Source organism: Chelmon rostratus, chromosome 18 (assembly GCF_017976325.1).
Source record: "Chelmon rostratus isolate fCheRos1 chromosome 18, fCheRos1.pri, whole genome shotgun sequence".
Taxonomy (NCBI): Eukaryota; Metazoa; Chordata; class Actinopteri; order Chaetodontiformes; family Chaetodontidae; genus Chelmon; species Chelmon rostratus.
The window spans coordinates 10,357,364-10,374,796 of NC_055675.1; the positions used below are offsets into that span (position 1 = coordinate 10,357,364).

Here is a 17,433-nt window from a genome sequence, read left to right on the forward strand (position 1 = left end):
ATGGCGACAAAGGTCAAGTGCATCACTCACGGTGCCTCATTTACATATCTATTTAAAGCAACAAACATGACGCACATTGCTGGTTCAGGGAACAACCTCAGACAGACATGCAGGGTGACTTAAGATCGATACTGCCTCTAATAGCCTGCATAAAATCCGCCAAAACAAACGGCATCGGTTTTGTGCGCTTCGCTTCAGTGAACCCATGCGGGCTGTTGTCGGAGAGCAAAATGGCTTGGTGGACTTTGTCTAGATTGGTTTTAGATAACCATTGAGAATAATGGGCCACGGCTGTCGGTGAATTTGCAGACGTTCGGATTTCTCAAACAGATATTCCAGGAGAGATTTGGTGTGACTGTTGGGAATGAGGTCTCAAGTGCAATATAGTCACAGCAGAGATAATTTCGTAATCCAAGGCTTTCCATTTCCTACTGACAGCAGAAATTCAGATATTTCAAGAGAAGTCGCACTTTATGTAACCGTCAGGGAGGCCGCTTCACAAATGTTTTCTACGTCTCATTTCCTGCAGCTTCACGTGCCTTTCGATAGTGGTTCATGTCTTCAAGAGAGAAATAAGACAGACCTCTGAGGAACAGCACACAAGTTACCTGAACACAGTCAACAAAATCGTGTACTTTTTAAGCTGGTGCGTTGGCGTAGCCCACAAGTTGTCCCCGTACCTCCATTATCGTAACACTTATCACTCACTCGTCTGAGCCTTGCACAGAAAACCTTGAATCCGCAAAGCAACATTATATCAGCGTTTGAGTTGATACAGTATTTGCATAAAACACACTTCCTCTGATATGAAGTACCAAAGAGCTCAGTCACAGCTTCAAGCATCTCTCATGGATCTCCCTGCTCTTCATTTGTCTCCTGCTCCACCAGTCCCAGCTGTGGGACTTAAGTCAGCATAATATTCATAACCACCACTCTCATCCTGCTATGATTGCGTTGCTTATGCATATGCAAAAGGGTGAAAGCAAAGCTATGGCCCAAATTGACATGTATGCGGCGTGCCTTGATATACGGGGTTTGATTGAGAGCGCAGGCCTGCGGCTAGTGCGTGGTCCACGTTGCTCTTTGTTCTGCATGTGTCCTATGATTAAAAAGGATGTTTGCCTCAAGACATTCATGTCACAAATTGGTTCCTGTCTGCTGCGACTGCTCATTTATCATCATAAGTGCACTTAATGTAATGTTAAGTGGATTGATGGTGTTGGTAAATTGGGATAATGCTCACTTATGTCTCTTCTCTTGCAGAATCTCGTACTGCACAGCGGATAAAACTCAGGATAAGGTCTTCGCATATGTCTCTCAGAGTCAGTTCAATGAGACCCTGGAGTGTCACGCGTTTCTCTGCCAAAAGAAGAAGATTGTAAGTGTGCAACACTTGTTCTTTTGCTGTATATATCTGTATTTATCTTGATATTTGGAATACATGCTGTTGGAGTTGAGCAGGTCATAAGATCAGTTTGTTTGCAGACTGAGTCCATATAATGAAATGCACTTGAGGCAGCGAGTAGCATAAGTAGATGGTGTGTGGCTCCATCTTGTGGCAGTTCTCATCACAGCTCTTTAGTCTGTACTGTTCACTGTCAGTTCAACCTATTATGCAAAGATCGATAAGCTTATAAATGGTTTAGTGTATAGAATAACATCTAACAACATCTATAAATCTAATTATCGCAGTAGATTGATTAATAATTAAGCTAAAAATGTTAAAACATTTTCTTGCCCACCAAATCACAACTGTTCATTATGATTTCACCCTTTATGTTTCATTCCTGTGTTATTCTTCCCCTCTTCTTTTCTGTCCAGGCTCAGGCTGTGACATTAACAGTAGCCCAGGCCTTCAAGGTGGCCCTCGATCTTTGGGAGATTGCTCAGGAAGGTGAGCTCACTGAACAAAGGGAATCATTTAAAGAAAGGTGGTTCTCCTGAACGATTTAGAAAAAACAAAAATAGAAACAACCAACAGAGCAGAGGGACAATGCTTCACATGACCACCACAATCTCTATGAACACACACATACACAAACACACCACTCGCTGCATTTGAAATTACTGCAAGACAAAGACCATAGATGCTATGGTTTTCTTCAGGTTGGGTTTTGAGAACTGTTTTTTTTTTTCTTTGTCTGCAGACAAAAGCAAGAAGGCCAGGACCTGCTGTTCTTGTGCGGCAAGCAACGGGCAGACAGAGACAGCAAACTCTCAGTGTGTTCCAGCAGGTGAGTTCATCTGACTGTGTCCTCATCCACAGTCTGCACATTAAGTTAAGTTCAACAGCAGTGACAAGAGTTGTGATTTTATTTACTATGAGACAGCTGGGTTAATCTTTACCTTCAGTCTAAAGTCAATGGTGACTGTTTTTAGCATGTTTCCAATTTAAGGAATAGCAGCATTTAATCTTAGCATTGTTTAGGTGAGCTGAGGGAAACAACATGGGGAAGTATGTGTCTATGCCTTCTTACAGAGCTTTAGATGAGGAGAAACCACCACCGCTCTCATGTCTTTCTCTGAAATATAAAGCTAGGGCCAGGATGTGATTTGCGTAGCTTAGCATAAAGGTTGGAAACCAGGGGCAAACAACTAGCCTGACTCCGTCTGAAGTTAGAAAATGCATCCATCCTTTCAGCAGCTCTCAAAGCTCACTAATTAACATGTCATATTGTTTAATCCACACAACAGAGTGACATGTTTTACAGGCAGTTTCATGCCAGAAGTTACTGAGCGCTGCCAAGGAACAGTCTGGCACGTAAAGCCACAATGTGCCGTTTCTACACTTCAGTTTTTATTTACTGCGCTGACGAGACAGTGGTATCAAACTCCTCGACTAATTCTCAGCAAGATGGACGAGAAGTGTATCTCCCAAAATGTCCAAGTGTTCCCTTAAACTCTTAGTAAATAGATGGGAATACTTCATTTTAGTGCTTTAGAACCAAAGTACAAAATAACTTTTCAGAGATGAATTTGTTTGCGTCTGTATTTGTGATGTGTGTGTGTGTGTGTGTGTGTGAAACTGATGCCAGTACAGGATTTATTTATTAGCCACACACGATCATTAAAAGAGACTCTGTACACTTATATATAAGACTGTCATCTTAACCCTGTGATGCGTGGTCCATCAAAAGGCACTGGTTTGTGCAGCTGTCACCGAGTCCCACACTGAGACTCCAAACGCGCCTGAAGCTGATCACCAAAGATCGATAACAGAGCCTCTTGAGTGTTCACACATTCATTTAGCAGCTCTAAAGTGTGAGACAGTGGGAGATGTCTGACCTTAAAGCGAGGGTTTCTTCCTCACCACCCTCTGTGGCAAACGATCCACCGCCTTCCAGTACCTGACACCATATAAATTCCACGGTGCTCATCGTATGACTGGAGCCGACAGCCGACACACTGACCTCGCCTTGTGATAATGGACATTTTCCACCCATTACTTTTGTGATGCGTGCAGTTTAAAGGCCAAAAACAACATCCTCCCATAAGACGTCAGTCATTCAGGTTTGTTTTCTACTCTGTATCACTCGGCAACCCGTAAGGATGTTTTTAATGAGCTTTACTGTTGATTATTGTAGTTATGAATATTCCATGTGACGCCAAGTTTTCAGAAGCTTTTATATTTATTGGCAGGTTTTTTGCTGCAGAGGTTGATTTTGCAGCTGCAACTGGCCTGGAGGAGATCTTGTGTTGTAATTCCAGCAGTATGAGGATAAAGATTATGTAGTGTCAACGCACTATAAAAGGCTGTCACTGATGAGATTACAATGATCTGATTAGTACAGATGACAACTGTAGTCAGTGAAATGAGACAGTAATTAGATGCAGACTGAGTACTTGAGGACGAGTGCAGACTTTAGGTTTTGTAATCTTAACAAACCCAACAGTTTCCTGTGAACACGATTAGTAAATGCTACTGTAGTCAGTTTTAATGACTTTAAAACAACCTTCCAGGCGACAGTGAGACTTGTAATTTTGTAGAATGGTACTGCCCCCCCTCACGCACAAATTTAACTGCCGTCAATCACCTCTCACGCAAAGGTACACTGAGGACAGATCACCTAATTATACACCACTCATTAGTCGGAGAGGGGAGCAGTACATTTTAAGTGCTTTCCAATGGCCGTGACACTTATAGGTCAAAATGTTTTCCACTCCTCAGGGGGTCAGAGGGTCTGCAAAGTGAGACTTAATCACCCGTTCATTTTGTTGCTAGTTAAGAGCCGGCTTTTCCGAGCTTCTTTCAATTAAAATCTGCTCTGCTTCCAGCAGTAGTGGCCTGAGGACAGGGAGAAAATGTGATGTGCCTCAAGGACCTGAGGAGTAAATCTGGCTCAGACAGATGTAGAAAAGTTTCTCAGAGATGATTTAAATTCTGCCTGTTGCAGAGAAAGCTGCGCGTTCCACAGGCTGCAGCCGATGTTTCATGTCTGTCTGCACAAGACTTGATGAGCCCCTTCCTTTTCCTCCTGTGTCCTCCTTGCTTACTGCTCTCTGCTCTCCCTTGTTTTTCCGCCGTCTACCTCTCGTCCACACCTGCCATCCCTCTCAGATCCGGAGGCACACAAGCCTGTCGGGGTGGAGGAGAAGCTCCGGAGGCCTTTCTTCTCTGCTTCGCTCAGCTCGCCCTCACCTCGCAGTAACCCTACTCGACGACGACCAATAAAGCATGATTCTTGGGTAGGTCGCACCCTCTGCCTCCAAACTGCTGACCGGCCTGATTGGGCTAAAAATAACGGCTATATGTGGTTAGGTGGCACATGATAGGCTGTATTTTTTAGGGATGTTTCATCCAGCTTCTCCTCTCCTGACACTAAATTCTTAGACAGCATCTCACAATGTTTTTCCCACATTTGAAATCTGTACACGTCACTGCATTGAGCCCATTAGGATCCTTTTTACATCCATGCTGACATGAGACCATACATGTTTTCACATCACATCATTTGACAAATGGTCTTAACAGCGAATGATAAAATGAACCCTTGTCTACGGTTGGTTAGTTTGTGGCGGTTAGCTCATTTTCCCTCAGTAGTTTTCTACTTACTTCAAAGGCGATTGTTTTCTAAGTGCACCTGCAGTTATTTAGCTAGAACTGGAGCAGTAACAGTACATGAGATGTTATAAATAGCTGTAAATATTCACACTGCAGGAGCTTATCAGTCACCAGTCTGGTGTTCACTTGCAGATTCTTGACACTAGGTGACGCCATATTCATTAGAATATCTCTCCTACATTTGTCTCTTCATTGTTGTACATATTTTCCCTGATAGGATTTCTCTCTCACTGGGAGAAATTATGCTTTAATGGAGTCAGATTTCATCAGCTAGTCCAACAGTTAATACTGTCCCGTCTTACTGTTGAATAGCATATAATAATCCTTCCACTTTTACTCCACAACAGTGAGGTCCCGGTTAAATTTGATATGATTTTCAGTGCAGATTTGACAGAATGATATTGATTTTATTATATCTCATTAATTAAAACAATGCAAAGTGATTCAAATTGGTTGCATCAACTCCTTTCCCAAAAAAACGGTGCAGGGGAAGTAGAGTAACAATGCATGGTGTAACTTATCCACATGTTTCCATACTTTCATGCACTATGGCCGTAGGAATATTGCTTTTCCTGTCATACAGTTCCAGCGGCTAAAAGCACACATGAAAAATATTTGTTGTGCTGTTTTTATTCTTCAGCTCAGTAATTCATTTGTGTGCCATTTCGATAAAATAAGTTATGACAGGCAGCTGACTCAGTCACAGAGCTCGAAAGCACAGAAGCAGCAGGATTATAATTTAGTAATTTATGTGTGTATTGATTCATATTGTTTATGTCCCACCAGGACGTGGAGGATGGACTCGACGATGCGTTCTCAAGGTAACCTTTGCATGTGACTGAACGCTGGCGATTCCTCTTTAATCTCTTGTAATTTACGAGAGGAGATGGGCTTGTTCTTGCACACAAAATACTTAAATGTTGCCTTGAGAAAAGCAAATTTATGAAATCAGTTTTATGTTGCTCCCAGTTTCAAATGGAAATGAGGATGACAGTTGAACAGAGGGTGATGGTCAGCTGTCAGTAACCTTTCAGACTCTTTTAGATGAGAAAACCTTCATTTGACACATTGATTGACACAGATTTTTATTGAAATTCACACTCATGGACAGACAGACAGGGTGATGCAATAGTCTCCTCTCTTCAGGTAGCTCCATGCAAAAACATGCGGGTGACCTGGCGTAGGAAGAGAGAACAACTATCTCAAGGTTACAGATCAGGGCTGCATTGATTGTGTGGTAGTCACTAAAAATGATCACATCTATTAGAGATTTAGAAAGCCTGGAGTGTTTCCCTGTAAGCTAACCAACAAATTGTTAATGTAGGAGTTGTAAAGCGCTGATGTCTTATTAAACCAGAGCTGAATAAAACGAGACAGTTTTAGAGTCAAGCAGCTGTCAGCTGTAATTAAAGCAAAACAAATAGCCATTTGAAATAGTTGGATGTGACTTGATCCACTACTTTGTGCAACACCAGTGTTACACTGAAGTACTTAAATAAAATCGGCTAATTTTGACTCGTATAACCCAATAATTATTTGTGGTTTTTCCAGGGTTTCCTCCGCTGAGAAGTGATTATATTGTGAATGGGGATTTGGCTGAAATGTCTAATTAATTCGCCCGCAGTTACAATGAGACAGAGCGTGTTTTTTACTGGCAAACATTACAGAAAGGGATTTATGGATATTCTCTACATTTCACAGACAAACCGAAAATTACATAATAACTTCACAAAAAAGGAATCCAGTTCCTTCCAAATTGGCCATATTCCTGAATCACTCATTGTTGTCATCAAACAGAACTGTGTACAAATAACAGAGAGGAATAATCACATGCAAAATGTACATCATTGTGTTTCAGGTATGGTCTTGTTGTCAGGCTTTAATGAACTCAGTTCACCTTGACCCGATATTTCTAGATTTATGTTGTTGTACTGTGAGGGACAATGTGAATTTCTCCATTATATAGATATGTTTGATGAAGGATGTCTGTCTTGTCATCAATTAAGGGATCCTGAGGTTTTATCCATTTACACGTTGGTGCCATATGGGCTCCATCTTCAGAGGTCATCACCTGTGAGGTGTTACACAGGTATAGGGCATCAAATTTTAAAAGGGGATTGAAGATCTGAGGACGTCTTCTGAATTCTGCTGTATACTCTTCCAATATGTGACTAAGACAGGGCAAGACCAGAATATATGGTAATTATATGCATTATTCTTCTAGCATTGCCTCCAACAATCAGAATTAGCTGTTCGGTGTCACTTCTGTAGGGAAGTAATGAAAACAAAATTCTCTCTAACTAAGGGAACTTGCAGTCTTCGTCTGTGTTTGACTGACCTTATATGACTCCTCTGCAGGGAGAGCTCTGTTGTTTTCCCTGTCCTTTGTCTTGAATGTAAAGTGCCTCCTCAGATTTTCTATTTCAGAAACAGGTGCATGTACTATATATACTAGTTGGAAGCATATATTAACATTTTTATTATACCTGCCGGTCAAATGAATGTCTGTTGAGCTTGTTCTGAAATAGTGCTGCGTTTGGAGGAATCTGCAGGAAGCTTCCTGTTGTTTTATTTTTCCCGCAGTCCTAAACCTCTTAGGTGCCCCCTCACGTCTCGAGTCAGAGTGCAGTAAGCTGTATCACCCCTCCCCATATATTCAATCTGTTGTCCATCAGATAAGGAGAAAATTCACTATCAAAGGCACACAAGCTTAACAGGCTGGATAGTCCTCTGTGAGTTTTTGCATTCTTATTAGGTTTGTAATTGAAAGGAGGTGCTTGTGTCTCAGGTATGTGAGTTTATGGCCAGACATTAAACCACATACCTGCAAACAAGAAATTAGTTTGGGTTTTTGGATTGCCTGGGTTTTTCTAAATATTTTGAGATGTCATCTACAAATGACGTCAACATTTGTTCCCCACCTATGGCTTAAATCTCTTATTTTGTTGTGATTCTGATGAATCCGGTGACCCAGGGGCTCGATAAATGTGTCAAACAAAGGAAATTGTCTGCATCCCTGCTGTAGAATAAATGGAACAGTGAGGTCCTGGTTTACTGTAACTCTGACTGCCGATTCATCATGTAATGTTTAAATCATTCTTATGAAGCCCTCATCAAGTCCAAACTTTAAAGACTTTATATTTGAAATGTCCGGCTTTTGGGCATCTGGACTCTTTTCTGTAACATGTTATTGTACAGTATGTAATGTTCTGTGTTTGTCTTTTAAGCCTCCTTGATATAATAGATGTGAACACTCTATAATATACATTTAATAACTCATAGGTCTTAAATGATCCCATTCTTGTGTGTTTTTGCCCTCCTTATGAATAAGGGAAATAACAGCCTCTCTCCATTAGGGAGGCATCTCTAGTTTCAGAGCCTATTATAGACCTTCATTAATATCGGTGCTAATTTATCCCTCCTCACCTTTTACCGTTCGGAAGCGAAGCCAGGGGAGCTGCTGTCAGTCGTGTAATAGCCAAATGAATTTCTTCAAGAGCCACCTCAGCCCTAACAATATTATTTTGGGTTGCTGTAATTGTTGGTGGGTGCAGCGAGTGTCACAACTCATCTGTGTGTCAGTCAGCGGTCGGTTGTGGTTGAGAAATGACACCTGGCACTGTTGAAGCTTGTCCATGTTATGTTTAGTTTCTGTAGTCTCAGAGTTTTTATTTTGTAGAGACTTTTCCTCCTTTTGTTTGTAATCCATAATCTAATTTAGGTAAAACAGATTAAACGCTTCATTTTGTTAGATTCAACAAAATAAATTGATCAAATAAAAAAAAAACATGTGGCAGTATCCTCTATAATAGTCCTGAAGGTTTCTCCTTAAAAAAACAACAAAAAAAAAACTGCTCTTCATTATTGATGTAAATAAATGTATACAGTTTATATCCTTATGAAGGTTTTTAATTGTAGGTATTTCAGTTAGCAGTCATACCTGTAGCATTAGCCTGAAGCTAAAGAAGCCTTGTTGTGATGCAGGGGTGTAAATGCACGAGGCCATTAACTTTTCACTGATACTCATCGCAAACATGTATTAAAAGCAGTTACTGTTTGTTTGTTCATCACTCTATAATAATGCGTATGAATACTGTGATCACTAAGCTGACTGATTATAGAAATCATGTGTAACTAGCGAGCAGTTTTGTTCCACTCTTGAACCATTTCAGACAACTAGTGCAGTGGGACGATGAGCCTGACAGGAACGGGCTGAGTGCATTGCTGCTTTCTCAACATCATTGACCTGCAGAGTAGGTCGAGACGCAGCAGTTCCACCGCCAGTTTTTATTGCTTTTTTAAACTTTATTAACAACACAGTAGTATTACAGTATGCACTCTTTTTAATTGAGTATATGTCAAAAAGGATTAGCAAATTATTACATTCTGTTGTATTTATGTTTGAAACAGCATCCCAACTTGTTTGGAATGAGGGTTGTGTGTCTGCTCTTCTCGTTTGTCGACAATGGTTCATCGGATGGACGTCAGCAAAGGTAGTGCAGTGTGAAGTAGTTGTCAAGGAACATAAAAAGAGAGAGTTTAAACCACAGCGGGTAAGTTAGATTTCAATGGCAGGGTTTTCACTCAGTCAACTGAATGTCATTTAACAAAGAAGCAGAGAAGACAGGGTTATTATTATTAACCATTTTGGTGCGGCTCATGTTTTTTGAACAATAAACTGTCATACATACAAACATACATTTTATTTGGGTAGAAATAGAAATGACTACTCCTTATCCTTTCCTGCCAAGATGATGACCACCTCTCCAGACAGAGCTGTCAGCAGCACAGTGACTGAAGCCAGGAAGTGCACTCCACAGTTCATCAGCACTTCATCAGTTGAACTAGGGTAACAATGCAACACTGTTTATTTCCTCTGAAAGTGTGACAGGCTGTGAAATTGTCATGTCATGGCCGTGAGGTGCCTGCAGAGAGAGAGAGAGTGAAATGCAGATCTCACGGGTAAAGCGTGAGACTTGACCAGTGTGAAATACCCACACTCGCACGTGCTCGCGACCGTGTGCTCCAGCTCATAAAGATGAGATTCTGCACCATCACTGTATACACACAGATCGGGCTAGTGCACATGTTTTGTGTTGTAACCTACACTTCGACACTTAGCAACATGATGCACTGTCGTGAGCGCACGCTTCCCCAAACTCAGAACTTGCGCGCAGCAGGCTGTTAGGAATATAGGCCAAACAGTCCAGTGTGTCTGAGCACATGCATTGCTTTTCATTACCTCATGCAACCCATTAATATGTGTGTACGTGCCCTGCAGTGCTGAATTACCCCTCCACAAAGGGACCGGAGAGGAGCAGCTCATTAAGTTGTGTTGCCTGCGGCTGGTAGATCTGTTTGCTGTGTTGGAGCATGAGATGCGCTGGTTAAAACAAATGGGTAAATGAGAGGCAGAGAAGCTGGCTGGGCGCGGAGGGAGATCAGAGGAGGAAGGCAGATCATCGCCGAGGCTGTTCTCAGCAGGGACGAGGAAATACTGACCTCAGGTTGTCAAGCGGAGGGAGGTGGAACGCTTAGGGAAGCATCTCGATCCGACATCCTAAAAGAAATGCTGCAGGATTTTTTTGGAGCGTTAGAGCCAGACCTCCTCTGCAGAGGTCAGCAGGCTTGTCAGGCTCTGCCGCGGTGGTGCGCCAATGGTCAGTAAGATCCGTCCTGAAACACGAGCCGTCATGGCTGTCGCACCTCTTCAGTGTTACATGTGACTTTGGGAGTGCTTTTAGATCGGTAGAGGAAGGTCGTGGTCTCTGTCTCTACAGATGTTCAGTGACACGGTGCCAGCAGGAGCCCAGTGCTCTGCAGATAGACGAAACATGTAAAAGCACAGCTTCTAGGTTCAGCTAGCAATGCTTTATATTCTTCTAACTTACATTACCACTGAGGCTGCCCAACCAACTTCAGCAGAATCATTTTTAATTAACTGTATCAGTGCAGGTCAGGGTTTAGGCTTCTGTGAAAATCTAATTGTTGCAATAGCATGACAGTCATTCAAATGGAGGCTCAGTGCTTACAACCAGGCCAACCGCTGCTGACAACTATTGACATCAATTTCGGTTCAAATGGGTTTAATTAAATGGTTTAATTTGTATTTAAGATTTCTTAAATGAATGGTGACCTTGGAGTTGAAATGACTATTATGCAACTGCTGCCTTGTGACTGAGGCACTTGAAAAATTTAATCTCATCTAAATGTGAGGAGTTCTTTCATTTTGTTTAAATTTTAAGCCTCTTTGAGTGTTTCTTTATTTTATGCATGGTGGAGCAGGGACGGCACACGCACACTCGTTAGAGTCACGGTGCCCTTTCTGTGAACAGTCTCTGCTAAGAGTCGGAAGTCAGTGTGTCAGAGTGTTTTAACGAATCCTAACCTTTACGATTGAGTCACAATCTGCTCTGTCTTCTACCTGGCACGCAGCAACCTGGAAGTGGAGGAGATGGACACCGGTAAGTGATGTGACCAGCATGCTTTTTTACATGCTTGATGCTGCATGAGGCCATTCTGTTCTTGCACTTTCCAGGCGAGTCATCTAAATCAGCGGTTCTCATCCTTGGACTGTTTTGTGATGTGCTGCGTTGCCTCTGTTGTATCTAAATTATGTATTCACTCCTAAGGTCATGCAGCTCACCAGCTTTCATCATGGCTTGCCTTTAATGAGTCCACTGCACATCATAGACATGATAGAAAGGAAAATAGAAATCAAGTTATGTGGCTGCATTACACCTTGTACTTCTGCTCTCCCATTCATTCAGTCATTCTGACATCCTCTGCGCACCCTCTTGTCACTTTTAAACCTTTACATATCCTGTAAACCCTTTGACGGATATATATTTACTGCCTCTGACCTCTGTAGCAATATTACATTTCTCTCTTTCTGTCTCTGTCAGACTGGCCGAGTCCCGCTCCGAACCCGTCTCTGACGATGCAGCTCTGAGTCCCCGTCGGCTCTCCGAGGAGAATCTGTTGTATATCTGCGACAATGAGTTTGAATAACACACGCGGGCCAACTTACAGCACCACAGAAATCAGACGGAAACCATACCACAGGCCCCAACACCAACAAAAACCACGGAGCAGCATTCATCACTCGAACAGACAGCAAAATGCATCATGCTTCCCGGTGCACAACCTGAACCAGAGAGGCTGTTTTATATTCTGCGGCTGCTGCAGAGAAGCCAGAATGAATACCCTGATATCGCAAACTGCTATTTTTGTGAACGCCTGCCAGTCAACACACACTCCACTCAGTGTAAACAGCCATCTCCAGCCATCTCCTGCCGTACTCAGATGAAAGTCGGTGCACACAGTGTGCAGCACTGAAAGGTGAGCAAGAATTACACATTCCTCCTCAAAGAGGCTCCTGCAGAAGATCACAGGACGAACACTGTCTCCTCCTTTTGATCTGAATTTGTAAAAAACAAAAAAATACTTACAGATGTGGATGCCGCTTGTAAATTCTGGTGAAGATTTTTCTCAGCATCAAGAAGTCCAGAAATGTGTGTACATAAGGCTCTCTGATCTTGTTGTTTGCTTGATGGAGCTGCCGGTCTCAGCAGCCACCAGAGGAATCCAGCGTTAGACGCCGTCAGCAAATACGGTGCAAATCGTCAGTCGTGATATTGGATGTAATTAGACATTGGCAGTAATTAGACATACTGTAACAATGTGTCATCTTTTTGCTGATTGCAACATAAACGTGTTGGAAAAATAGGCCAGAATCAGTGTTGGAAAGTAAGATGTTTCCAAATGAGGCAAACGTGTAACATTTACAGTGTGGCACAGTGCACACTTTTCATTCCCGACAAATCAAACACACTTTGTAGCCAAAAATTCCCAACTCAAGCACGGCTTGCTTTGTTTAGACAAGGCTTTAAGCCACGTCTCTTGGCCTGCTTCAGCAAATGGATTCGCTCAGTTGTCGTGAAGATGCAGTGTTTCCACTAGTTGTTGCGCGTGCCATATGTCCACAGGCATGCAATGCCAACATGTCATCCTGCACGCCAGAATATCTTAAAATTTCAGTGTTTTCCCGTGGTTTGTGGAAGATTTAGGTGCATGTATTTGGCAGGGGATTTGGGGGTTCTCCCCTAAGAAGTTTAACGTTTTTCAATAACAAATGTCCAATTTCACCATTATTATTTAGCATAATAAATAACACCCAAAAAGCTGAAAGACTAAAAATTTGCAACCACTAGATCTGGTAAAAAAAGTCAGTGTTGATTCTCTCCACATTGATTGTACAGTCATTCAGCTTGGGTGGTGCTGCCAGAGCAGCTTGGGTGCTGTGCCTAGTCTAATAACGGTAGGGGAAACCCTGCAGGTCCAGTAGGTAGGACTGACAGCTAAGTCAAGTAATTAACTTTACTTCCTATAAATATAAATAGTCTCTCCTGCTCAGCTTCTCAGACGGCAGTTTGAAACACAGTGGAGGTGTTGGTGAGGGCGAACGTCGCTCACTTTTCCAGCAGTTGGGAGACAACAGACAGGACTTTCCTTGGTCTGGACAGGCTGCAGCATTTATTCACTGACGCGCTGTAACCTCTACTGTACGTTTACTGCCAGGGTGACAGCTTAACTTACTGCTAACCTTTTCCTCTGCTCCGCTTTTCTGCCACCAGCTCTCCCACCCTCCCTCCGCCACCTCAGTGACCTCCTCTTATAACCGTACCTTTCACGCAGGCGTCCTCTGAAGAATGAAGAGAGGCGGCGAGCCAACCGAACGGCGTTATCGTGCTCACGCAGTGTGCAAGTGAAAATCATTAGTAGCCAATTGACATTAATGATTATGTGAAACGTTTGCAGCGAAGGTCATAATTCTGCTGTGTGCTGCTGCAGGATGAAAATAGAAACACTGAGATGGTTTCATTTTGAAGGTTATTGTGTGGAAATATATAATAGAAATAATATCAAATAGATAAAAGATTTAGACCGAATATGTCCACCAAATTAACCACAACTAAACCATCACTATGACAACTGAGCTGAGGAAGGCCATGAGGTGTTGCTGAAAGCTTTGGAAGGTCAAGGATAAACCTTCAGACTCAGTGTAAGACATTCACAGTTACTTTTTTCATCCTTTCAGTCTCATTCAACTGAAAACTAAACCACAGCTTAGGGACCATCAGCCGCACACTTTTCATTTAAAGGGCCGCTCCAGTGATTTGGTTTTGTCATAAAGTCAGGGACTTTGGCGCACTCCCTCCAGAGCCACAGACGATATTACACACCTGTTGTCACAGGCTGAGTCGTGCTAACAGTGACGAGCAAACTGATCTTAATGTGTAAAATCAATGGAGTGCTCCTTTAAGGTACACAGATCTTCATCTGGTTTTAATGACCCTTAAAATCCATTTAAAAGAAAAACAAGACAACCTTACTGTTGAGAGAAATGTGGATGATGCAGTAATCAGAATGAAGGATCCACTGAGAACCTTCTCTTCATGTTAGCAGTGTCAGTAGGTCCACTTTCACAAAGAGCTTTTTCCTCCTGCAGATTCAGGCTGACATTCCTGATCTATTTCATCGCTGTCTTACTTGAACACGGCTTATGTGACCAAAACGTACCGACTGCTTGACATTAGTGTCCTCATTCAGCCAGCTGTACATAAAGATGATGCTCCTGTAGCAGAGGAGTGGCCGTGGTGGGCTTCTGGATGGATATCAGAGTGAAGAAAGCTATTTCCATATGCTGTATTTTTTCAACGTCCAAGCTGTTTGATTAATGTGTGCATATTGTATCATTAGAAATGAAGTAGGACGAATAGAATCAGGGCTTCACACACGTTTTTTGAGTAATTATCACTCTTGTTGAGATGTGAATGTGTAGATGCTCGTGTGTTTTGCATTAGGCTAGAGGATTTGTACAAACGTAACCGTGTGTGGTTTTTATTACTGCAGGAATCGCTTTATTTTTTCAGAGTAGCCATTAGGAACCCACGTACAGCACGCAATTACACATTCTGCTGCTCTCAAGTCAGCGATCACCTGTTACACTGATGGACACATCTCTTTTTTGTTTGTTTGTTTTCCTGTCTCGAGCGCGATCTGCGCCACTAAACACGTCCTCCCTCCTAAATCTTCCTGTCAAGATGCTTGTGTTGTGCCCCAGTCCGGCTCAAGTGGTCTTTCTCTCTGTATTCATGGCATCATGGCTGAGAACCATTGTGGCGGCGCCTCTGTGTTGTTGTCATGACACCCGAATAATTGGATGGCTTATCAGGTTACGCCACGTAGCTTGATTTGCATTGTTCCATCCCGGCTCCTCTGCACATCTGCACGGAAGCTCTCCACTCCGTGTTGGCGTTATATCACCGACTGTGAAGCTGAAGGTCAGCGCAGCGTCAAAATGCAGCGCTGTCACTCTGCCTTACCTTTTTTTTTTCTCACGGGTAGAAATGATTTTTCCACAACATTTTCTCCCCTTTTCCTGCTCCGTCATCGACTGGCCAATTGATCCGCGCGCGGACGCTTCAGCATCTGCCGATTCAGTGCTATCGAGTGATATTTGGAGATGGGCAGTTGTCCAGGAGCCCTCAGACTCAGAATTGCTTTTCAATAATGACAACCAACAAATAACAGGAGTTTTGAAGCGCGCGTTCCCATGAGGATAAACGCTGGGGTTGTTTGTGCACAGCTTCACCACAAGCCCCACTATTAGATACTATATTCGGGTGTAGTCTTCACCCAGCCGTTGCCCTTCTTAATTGATCAAGCAAAAAAAAAAAGAAAGAAAAAGAAAAAAAGCTGCAAGATATAATTCGATTTTGCAGCCAAACCCCTCTGGATCCTGGTTTAGAATTGATCGCCCCCCTTATAAATTATATGACGGCACGAATCGATCTGGTTCAGGCTCCTGAGAGTTTTGTGTCATGTCACCAGAATCACATGTCACCAGGCGACCGGATCCCTTGCAAGTCTAGAACAGATGCGGCTCTTGGGTCGTAGTGGGGCGGGGGGGGGGGGGGGGGGGGGGGGGGGGGGGGGCAGAGGCAGACCCTCACTTGGAGGTATAACATGCCAATTTGAGTCTGGAGTGCACTGAATACAAATCAGCCTGTGAGGGTTTGAGGCCACAAAGCATTTGAGGTTTGTACAAGAGAAGGATCTTTAACCTGAAGAGCGGAGCGTTGTCAGATAAGCTGTTACTACCCAAATTACCCGCTGACGTTTACAGTATCGGTTTACTTTTCAAAGACGGTGCTTCTTTTCTATCTATGCAATCAGTGGGTTTCCAACAGTGTTGTGATATTATGATAACAGCAATTTGTGCATAAACCACGAGCAGTTGTCCCGAACTGTGTAGGAAATTGTACAGAATTTGGAAACTGTTATGGTTTGTTACATATTTATGCATAATAAAAGCACTTTGCACAAAAGTGTCGTGGCTCCCAGCTGTAATTTCTCTCAGAGTGTGGAAGGCCACGTGCAGAAGCCTGTTCAGTTAAAACACAGCTCCTTCTTTCATACACAGTTCACACAGATAGATGGCCTCCGGCGCTGCCAGGCGGTATGATCGCAGCAAATCAATCTGATGCCAGAATTGTTCTGTAATTGGATCACGAGTTTCAATGAATCATCTTCAAAGGGAACCTGCTGAACAACACCTAGACATCATGGTCCTCGCAGAACGTTTCAGTTTCAACGTTTTTCCAGCCGGCTCTGGTCGTTCCAGAGCAGGGACGCTCTCTTGTCTGACTGACTCGGTCACATCGACATCCGTTCATTCAGCCCACTGCTCAAAGCTCGCCAACGACTCAGCAGATCACAGAGCAGGCGCAGGCAGCAGGATCTCGTCTTTTCTCCTCCGTTTGAAATTGAAAAGTGTCTTTATGCTCAGCCTCGGGATTTACATTCTCACGCTCTGCATGAAGAAGTGACTCTTAAAGCATTTCATTTACACCAGCATGAGAGCAGCTTGTGGGTAGAAGCACGTTGTGTAACCAAGGCGATTCAATTCCAGGTACTATCATATTTGCGTAGCTGCACCTGCAACTTGTTTGCAAGATTTCTCACACGGCCAAACCGAAGAATGAGCAAAACATCACGTTCACGAAAAAGTGACGGAAAGAGAAGCTGTCAAGGGTTTAGATAAGGACAATCTAATCAAATGTGTGTTTCTGGAAGATGGCAGAGTGTTTGTTTGGCCTGATGACTGTTTATAGAAGTATGCAAATATCATTTTCTGAAGACGCGGAAGCTGCATCATGGCAGGGTGCCTCCAGTCTCTTTGCCAAAGCAACAGTTGTCTCAGTAAGATCACACCGTCAGAGGTCAGAAGCTTAGTCTGAGATTGTTCTCCTCATGTTCCCAACTCTCATAATACAAAATACCTTTATAAGATTTATAATTCTCTA

The 17,433-nt window shown here is 42.9% G+C and overlaps 1 protein-coding gene across 1 annotated transcript in view; it reads left to right on the forward strand.

Annotated features, from left to right (window-relative positions):
• Nucleotides 1-12,073, forward strand: part of si:dkey-71h2.2 (low density lipoprotein receptor adapter protein 1) — a 46,161-nt gene extending 34,088 nt beyond the window's left edge. The window contains exons 4-9 of the mRNA XM_041959158.1: nucleotides 1,264-1,378; nucleotides 1,822-1,894; nucleotides 2,148-2,234; nucleotides 4,559-4,686; nucleotides 5,849-5,883; nucleotides 11,968-12,073. Of these exons, the coding sequence (XP_041815092.1) occupies nucleotides 1,264-1,378; nucleotides 1,822-1,894; nucleotides 2,148-2,234; nucleotides 4,559-4,686; nucleotides 5,849-5,883; nucleotides 11,968-12,073 (544 nt within the window). The remainder of the gene's footprint in view (nucleotides 1-1,263; nucleotides 1,379-1,821; nucleotides 1,895-2,147; nucleotides 2,235-4,558; nucleotides 4,687-5,848; nucleotides 5,884-11,967) is intronic.
• Nucleotides 12,074-17,433: the final 5,360 nt, after the last annotated feature.